The sequence below is a fragment of the Triticum aestivum genome, chromosome 7D (genome assembly GCF_018294505.1).
Source record: "Triticum aestivum cultivar Chinese Spring chromosome 7D, IWGSC CS RefSeq v2.1, whole genome shotgun sequence".
Lineage (NCBI taxonomy): Eukaryota > Viridiplantae > Streptophyta > Magnoliopsida > Poales > Poaceae > Triticum > Triticum aestivum.
The window spans coordinates 640,662,305-640,671,660 of NC_057814.1; the positions used below are offsets into that span (position 1 = coordinate 640,662,305).

The 9,356-nt window shown below is 40.4% G+C and overlaps 1 protein-coding gene across 1 annotated transcript in view; it reads left to right on the top strand.

The window, feature by feature from the left end:
- The window catches only part of LOC123165756 (DNA-binding protein RHL1), a 5,915-nt gene extending 3,217 nt beyond the window's left edge, over window positions 1–2,698 (top strand). The window contains exons 9-14 of the mRNA XM_044583475.1: window positions 289–320; window positions 487–531; window positions 751–823; window positions 1,924–1,955; window positions 2,050–2,082; window positions 2,277–2,698. Of these exons, the coding sequence (XP_044439410.1) occupies window positions 289–320; window positions 487–531; window positions 751–823; window positions 1,924–1,955; window positions 2,050–2,082; window positions 2,277–2,336 (275 nt within the window). The 3' untranslated portion in view covers window positions 2,337–2,698. The remainder of the gene's footprint in view (window positions 1–288; window positions 321–486; window positions 532–750; window positions 824–1,923; window positions 1,956–2,049; window positions 2,083–2,276) is intronic.
- Window positions 2,699–9,356: the final 6,658 nt, after the last annotated feature.

A 9,356-nucleotide genomic window follows, 5' to 3' on the forward strand; every position in this document is an offset into this window, starting at 1 on the left:
GTTTAAAATACTTTTACTAGTGGCGCCAAGGCTTTGCGAAGAAGAAAGAAGGCAGTTCCATGTTTTGAGAGGTGCTGTCAGTTACTCTTTTAGAACCTTCATGGGCAAAGCCAGTCTAGGATTTTTCGCTACTGTGCCAGGGCTTGTAGAAAACTCACTTTAGTGTGTGTTAGTGGCGTGTAATCTATTCTTTTGTCAGCTTAACTTTTGCTCTCTGTTTTCCTTATAAAATTGCATTACTGGTAGTATTCATGGTATATGACTGACCTGTATATTACATGAATGCAGCAAGCGGATCTCAGAAAAAGCAAAAAGCAAAGGTACTTTTTGGAACTTTAATATTGGTCATTTTACTTTAATACTGCAGATGAGTATTTTAACGACAATTAGCAGTGATTTTTATTTAAAATGCTGCTCATTGTTTTCTTTGCTGAATGCGTACCTGTGAAACTGAAGGCCTTCTGCCTTTTCCATTTTGTGTCACAGGTAGAAGAAGATGAAATTGAAGAGCTCTCGGATGATCCCTCTCAGGTGACTTAATCAGCTGTGATACTGCAAATCGTCCTCTTACCAATATTTGTTCTAGAGGAAATTACATGCCATATGTCACTCATATGGACATGATTGCAAAGACAGCTGATGGTCTCAGCGCTCCCGTGTTTGGACCCCTTGTTTATGTGTTGCTCTTTTCATTATGATGATGTTATTTGTGCCTCTTGGCCTACCTAACCAATCACAACGGCGTTTCAGGATGATGATGCAGCTCCTGCTAAGAAGCAGCGAGGAACTCCAAAGGGAAAACAGTCAGCAGCAAAGAAGGAAGGTAAGAACCAAGTCTGTTGTGAGAAGCATTAGTGTAAGAATTTGTTCTAAGCTTCTAAGTCCATTCTCGGGGAAAAAAATTAGAAGCCAAAAAGGCTCTACAGAGTTGATTTGAAAGATGAAACTATTTGTTGAACTATTTTGGATTCTAAAATCTGTCGCTCAATGTCTGTTACGCCATAATTCTGAATAAACAATAGAGTTAAAACGGATTGCTTTGCCTTTGTATCAACGAAGGTAACTGGTATATTTGACTTTTTGTATAAATGAAGATAGAGTTGACTATTGGATGGATACATTTGTTAGTGCTGCAATGTCCAGAAATAGAAGGCACTTAAATACAGTACCAAACCAAGTCTGTTTTTATCTTATAATAATACAAACTTTACTGTGAGAATTTGGTCTAACCTTCTGTGGGCCATTCTTGCTTGAGAAGATTAGGCCTGAAACAAGCCAAAAGCTCTGTATAGAGGAGTTCTAAATCCTGAAGTTATTTGTTGAACCATTTGGGCTTCTAATGACTGTCGTTCATTGTGTGTTAAGTCAGAACTGGAACATGCCAAACGCTCTGTATTGAGAAGCTTTAAAACTTGAAGCTATTTGTCGAACCATTTTGGGATTCTAATGTCTGTCACTCATTGTGTGTTAAGTCAGCACAGAGAATATGTTAGAACTAAAATGGATTGCTGTGCTTTTTATATTGATGAAGTTTACTGCTAAATACGGAAGACTTGCGCCGTTCCTATAAGTTACAATTTTTTTGAAATGTGGAACCTTTTGCGGGGCTAAAGTCTTGTTTATCATACTTTTATTTTTGGGCCAACACCTGGTGAAGAAGCCACTTCCATGTTGTGATAGGTGCTATCAGTTCAGTTACTCTTTTATTAAAGAGTTTCATGGGTAAAGCTTGTTCACTAGCGGTGCCAGGGGTTGGGGTAGTCATTTTAGTGGTTTTTAGTGGTGCGTGAGAGACGATATATATTCATTTTGTCAGCATACCTCTTGCTCTCAGTTTTCCTTTGGAAATTGTATTACTGGTAATATTCATGGTGTATGACTGACTGACTGTCTCTTTAATATATTATTGCATGAAAAATGTAGCAAGCGGATCCCGGAAAAAGAAAAAGCCGAAGGTACTACTTGTTGGAACTTTTAACATTTTTTATGTGCTGAAATGTGTGCGTGCCTGTGAAGCTGAAGGAGTTGTGTTTCCGTTTCGTGTCACAGGTAGACGAGGAGCTCTCTGATGAATCCTATCAGGTAACCAACTGACTCTTGTCGGCTTCTGCTCTAGAGGAAATTACATGTGTGACGCATGAGGCAGATGATGGGAAGGGCCCGTATCTGCCCCCTGTTTTATGTTTTTTGTTTGTTATTGTGTGTGTCTGCGCGCGCGCTATACATCAAGTTACTATGCCTCCCGACGTACGTACCTAATCGCAGCGGCATTACAGGACGACGACATGGGCGAGGAGGAGGAGGACGATGATAGCGATGACGACTGGGCCGGGTAAGGAGTGCCCAGATCTGACATGCCGTGGAAAGGGTGGATCGCGGATGAGCGACCCTCCCTCCCTCACTGGCGTGCGTAGTAGTAGAGCGTGCATAGAGAGTGTGTTTGCTCTTTCTAGCTGAGCAGTGTGAAAAAAATGCTTGTTTCTTGATGTACAATTTCTAGAGCATCATCTCAGTCCATGTGTAGTACCGCAGGAATCCGATCCTGACCCACGCGGGTTGTAGTAGGAGTTGGAATTGCGAGATATAATTCGCTAGGCGTGTTTGTTTGTTGTAATAACAGGAGCAGAAATCGTTGTGAGATTGTGCTGATAAAATCCAGGCCGAGCCCCCAGCGATGTGAGGTTGTGCTGATAAAATCCAGGTCGGGTCAATCCAATCCCTTTACTCTCTGTTTTGAGTGGTGATAAGCTTCAGCGATGCTTATTATGCCAGGCTCTGCTTGGATACCATGATAAGTTTACTGTATGCTCGCATCGTTCTCGTCCATGTGCAGGGTCTCGGATGGCACGAGCAGATGATTGATTCACTCGTTTTAAGAATCTTATATAAAAGCCAAGGAGGAATAACTTAGAGCATGGTTAATAATTGGCTATATTATGTTGCCATGTCATTTATAGTCAATTTAATAGCCAACGTTATAATAATTAGTTGTAAGGAAGTACTACTTCTTTAACATATGGCCCATTCGCAAGCTTCTTGGAGCAAGTGTTACATCCGGCTATAAATCTATGTACACTTCTAATCAAGGGTGTTTGTACGGTCTTCTCTCCCAGTGACAACCACACTTCTGCGTCGTACTCAAACCCTTCCCGTCCAAGCATCATTTCCCCGACCCTTGTGATGCTCCTCGGGTCAATGGTGCCCTGACCTTGTTATTCCTTGCTCCTCCTCTTCTTTATGAATATAGGAATGACAATGGAAAGCTGGAGCATTAGCATGACGACCACATAGGAATCGTCAAGATGCTCCACTATCATCGATAGGAGCATCGGGGGGAGGAAAAGACCCTCACTGTCCTAGCCTCATCACTCATCAAAGTTCTTGGTCACATCGTTAAGCTCTTTATACTCGAACACCTTCAACACCCCCATGACGTTCCTTGGATCAATGGGGGGTCCCAACCTTGTTGCTCCTCTTCTTCATCATGGATATCATAACAACGCAAAAAGGCCGAGTGTAGGTCCGTGGTGCAGGGAAGTCAACGATGATTATTATCTTTTAGCTAGACAGACGGGTCTTCTTGGAGCGGTCGTCAAGCCGCTCCACTACCATGTTCCAACTTATTATGTTGTTAATTTGGTAACGGACTCCAGTGCATATTAAGAATCCAAAGTGGGCCACATTGCCGAGGAGGGTCACGGAGATGTCCAAAGGTAATTGTGGCATGATCGTGGTGGGCTTGCTCTTGTTATCCGTGACCATGTGTAGTAAAATAATCCGTGAGGTGATATTGAAGTCGATCCACACAAATGTAAGATATCATCGTCTCATCGTTGAGCTGGAAAAACAAGGAAGCGAGGGAGGTGTCGCAGGGGAGTGAACGCCATTGACATCAAAATTAACATGGTTCTAGCCGAGGTTGTAGTCTTGTTTAACAGTGTCTCACTCTAGTAGCGGAGCCATGACTTGAAGGGGAACAAATTAGTAAGGAAGGAGCGAGAAATACCTAGTTTAAACACTAGTTAGGCAGAGCGAAAATTAAGTGGAGGGGGGGTGCATTTGCCCCCTGTTGGTCCACACTATGATCCACCACCGTCCCACTCCACGACGGCAAACCAATTCATCACATCACTGTCGGTGGATGTGTTCGTGAGGCCAATGTAGTTAGATGTGATGATGAATGGAAGCCCTTCTCCTATCTTGAGGCTCCTGTTGATGTGGGGAAGAGAGATCTCGAATGTTGTGGAGAATAAATGGTGACAGGCTTTCTGCCATTAGTCGTGGATTTGGAGATCACGAATCGTGAGGCGAAGAAGACAATGCTTCTTTGGTTGATGATGAAGAAACGGTCATCCACGGCAACCGGGGTGTACGTAGGCTGCAACGCTCCGTTGGTAGCAGTAGAGTTCCTAATGAAGGTAATGTTCTTGGCTAGCCGCTGGATTATTATGTCGGATGAGGGGAAGAAAAATCGTGTTGAATTCCTTCACTTGGATGGAGCTTGTGAGGACCACACACATTTGAAAGTAGTAAGAGAGTATGTGGCAAGGTTGAACATTTATGAAAGTCATAAGGGAGTGGTTTCTTTTTAACAGCTTTGATTACGTCGCTAATGCATGGATTAGGGGATGACACCACGGGACTTTGATGGATGGAGCTTGTGATCTTGTATGGGTGAGGAGTGGTAAGCTTTTAGAGCGTGTGTAACTCACTCCTTCTGTATTGCATGGGTTCCGTTTGCGTTAGTAGTAGAGGAGCTGGTTAGCTTTAGGCCATCAACTTACTAGACATGTTGTAATAGTAGGAGTTCGGAGTAGACATAGTTGTGAGATAATGTGCATTTTTCATATGTTTGTGGGTGCATGCCCCTGTTGGTTTTTTCTAATGCACAATCAATTACTATGTGTTAGACTGAAATCATGTATATTGCGACGTGGAGTGGGTTTTGTGATTAGGGTTTTTGCCGAACTTTTTGTCCTAGCAGATGCTCCTAAAACTGCATGATGGAGTGCGTGCAGCTCTCTGAATCCAGCACAGCCAAATTGTTCTTAATGTACGTGTGCATGGGACATAAAGAAATCACAGAAGACGGCAAGAAGGCGACTGTGCTGTTTAATCCAAGCTAATTTTTTAGGTGTTGAGGAATAATGGACTTTTTTTTTGGCTATTCTTGATGCTTGTTGAATAGGAAGAGGAACAGTCTATCTGGAAGAATGAATCAAGCTTGGCATAATCCATACTCCTGACTTCCTTGTCCCACCATCCGTGGACAGAACGTCCAAAAAAAGGCAACTACTCCCTTCGTTCCTAAATATAAGTCTTTTAGAGATTTCGATATGGACTACAAACGGATGCACACATTTTGCTCCGTATGAGAGAGAGGGGGGTTTACTTTTAACGTGGCCACATGCATCCACTTCACGTGACGCAATCGAGCGAGCGAAAGAGCGTACGTAGGATATAAGAAATTGCATGCGCAAGCCGGCCTCTGCGTGTGTTGCTTTATTTAGAGCATGGTTAGTAATACAGTCAACGATCGGCTATAAGAAATTGCCATTTCATCTACAGCCAATCTCTTAGCCGTCATGTACAATAGTAAGTTATAAATATGTACTTGTTTATCAATCGTTGGTCCACCTTGCATCCTCACAAAATGTCTTGGGTCTTGTGTTGCAGCTGGCTACTAACCAAGAGGCAAGAGCCTATTTCTTTTCTCTCTCCTCTTCTTTTTCTTCCAACTAAGCTAAGATATATTCTATTCCTTATAGCCTGCTTATGTCACCTATTGTACTTGCTCTCAATGGGCTATTTAATCGGGTGGTTAGAGAGGAAATTAAGCGAGGCAATATCATCAGAAGTCATAGAACTTGCGTCGTATGTTCAGTTTGGTGCTAGAAGTTTGAAAATACGGTTTTGTGGTCATCTAACTTGACTCAAGCGTGCATGTACGATCATAGTACACGTACGCGGGCGTATCAATGTGTGTGGCCCCACCAGTCAGTGAGTGATGGCGTCGGGCTGGACATATTTTTACACGAAACACCCGCATATTTTCTTTATTTGCGGGAAAAGTCTGCCACCTCGATCCATTTTTGGGCAAACCTCCTCATATATTTTTTATTTCCAGAATAACCCGTCGGTACAGCACATAAATGCAATAGGATTTGATCCCGCGATCAACTATTTTAACGCAAGATGGTCTAGCCACAACTTCCATTGAGGCTCACATGTCTCATTTGGGTAACTAAATTATATGTACTGAAGAAGGATCCACGTGGAGCTAAAATTGGCTGGGGGTACTACGCCCCATTTTGTGCACACTATTTTTTTAAATAATTCTAAGAAATATAAAGTTGCGTTCAAATATATTTTTGCTAAAAATATTATACATACAGGCGATGATTAGTAATTAAAAATATTTAAACATGTGTGTTATATATTAAATATTTAGTAATCGTGGCTATTAGTAATTAAAAACATTTAATTTTCTATAATGTTTGTACATCTAAAAAAGTTTAAATGTTTGTATAATTAAAAGTATTCATAATGCCAACTTTAAACTGTTAATACAAATATTCAATCATGGCTAATATATAAAAGTAATATTTTTTTGAATAAGTCATGAGTAAAAATATACATGAGTAAGTATTCATAAATATTTAGTAAATGTTTGTATTCATCACTTTGTCTTATTTATAAACCACAAGTGTATACAAAGATTGGATTCATTAAAAATATCCATGTAGTAAACATTTTTTATGTCTGTATTAACTACATATTTTATCTAATACACATGCTTATATTATTATTTTTAATAATCATCTTTTATATGTATAGTATTTTTAACACACAAATATTTGAACATGATTTATTACTTATATTTTACAAATATTTAAAAAAATATTAGTTATGTTTAACTAAATATTCATATATAATACACATCTTCATTTAAAAGTTTTTTTGCTAATCATCATCTGTATGTATAATATTTTTCACACACAAATATTTGAACATGACTTTATTACTTATGTTTTAAAATTATTCTTAAAAAGCTAGCACACATAAAATGGGCCGCAGTACCCCCGGCCCTTTTAAGCTCCACATGAATCCCCACACAAAAAAAGTTATCTTTTTTTAGGAGAATATAAATTAGTTATATAAAAAAGTTATCCGACGGTGCGGCACCCTTCAGCCAGGGCGAGAGGGTAGTGGCCCTCTTCGGAGGCAGACGGATGGCAGGGCGACCGTGTTTCGGTCCTGTGAAGTGGGCTTTGAGGCTGCCCTCCGATGTTGGCGACTCCTTCTTCAACTTTCTTGTGTTGCTTGCTTTGTTGTCTGGTTGTAAGCTGCTCCAGCACCTTGTATCTTGTGCCGTTTTCTTTTTCCTGTTGTATGGTAACTGCCCTTGTAATCCTGGCCGGTTGATGGCTTTGTTAATTTAAAGTCGGACTAGGTTCGGGCCTTCTTCGGGCGCGCTTAGTCTTTTCTCTAAAAAAAGTTATCTAAACTGGACATAGGAATATGAAGGTTGTTGTGGCTGGACTCGTCGGGTTAAAACATCTAGTCGTGGGAGCAAAACCTGGCGCACCTGTTTCTGCAGCTAACTTTTCGTGTTTACGTGCAGTACCATGGTCGGGTTATTCTGTAAATAAATAATGAGGGGGTTTTGTACAAAAATGGGTCGTGGTGGTTGACTTTTCCCATAAATAAAAAAATCATGAGGGTGTTTTGTGTAAAATATGTCCCACCCAACGCCATCACTCACTAACAAGTGGGAACGTATACATGAATACACCCGCGTATGTATACTATGACTGTATTTGCACGCTTGAGTCAAGTTAAGCGACCATAAATTTGTATTTTCAAAGTTTTAGCATCAAACTAAACATACGACGCAAGTTGTATGACTCTTGATGATATTACCTCAAATTAAGCAGATTTATGTCCTTCAATCTCTCTATGCGTGCTCCTCCTTGGTCTTGGTGTTGGTGCATGGATCCAATAAACCCGGACGGAGAGAGTACCCAGCTGCAGCATGGGTTTAAGAAGCTTTGTGAGAAGTGGGACAAGCATTCCCACCCTTTTTATTTACTCAGCATATAGTATGTATTCCCACCCTTTTTATTTACTCAGTATATTAGTTTTATCCAAAGTTAATCTTGATAGACTTTGCTCAAGTTTATAGAAAAAACTATTAGCATCTACATTACCAAATAAATACCATCAGTTCCTCGCCCAAATCTCGCCACTCCTCCTCAACTTTGGACTCCGAATTCCCTTTTGAGCCGGCCAAAGCCGAGAAGGTGGTGTGGGGGAAGTCAACGGTGATTACTACTCCCTCCATTCCAGAATATAAGGTGTATTATTTTCCGTGCAAGTCAACTATTTGAATGTTTGACCAACATTATAGAATAAACTAACTACATCTAAAATACCAAATAGATAAAATATGAAACTACTTTTCATGATGAATCAAATGATATAAATTTTATATTATGGATATTGGTATTTTTCTAAAAAAACTCGGTCAAACATAACTTCGTTTGACTTTTGAAAAAACAAATACACCTTATATAAAGGAACGGAGGGAGTATCTTTTAGCAAGACAAACGAGTCTTCTTGGAGCGGTCGTGAAGCCGTTGCACTACCATCCAACTTATTATGTTGTTCAACTGGTAATGGACTCCAATGCACGTACATTAAGAATCCAAAGTAGGCCACGTTGCTAAGGAGGGGCACGGAGATGTACCAAGGCAATTGTGGGATGATCATGTCGGGCTTGCTTTTGTTATCCGTGACCATGTATAGAAAAATAATCAATGAGGTGATATTGCAGTCGATCCACACAATTTATGATATCCGCGTCTCATCGCTGAGCTGGATAGCCAAGGCAGTGAGGGAGGTGGTGTAGATGAGTTGACGCCGTTGACATCAAAATTAACATGGTAATAGTCGAGGTCGTAGTCTTGCTTGAGCGTGTCACATTGCACGGCGGCGCAACCCAATCGTCACATCGCTGTCGGTGGACATGTTAGTTACGCCAATGTACCCTAGCTACTAGGTCATTGGCCATGATCACTGGATGCATGTAATGATGAATCAGTGTCGGCCCTAGCATTATGAAGGCCCTAGTGCAAATAAGATACAATGGACATAAGTACTAAGAGAGTAATATAAATACTTTTACCCGTATATATCGCATATCATGAAAATATGAAGGAATAAACATAAAAATATAATTCTAATTAGCAAATAAAGTCGAAACACATCATGTATATGTAACTATATGATGCAAATGATGATTATAAGATACATATACTCAACCATAAACAACTATTTAACAAATACAATTGGTG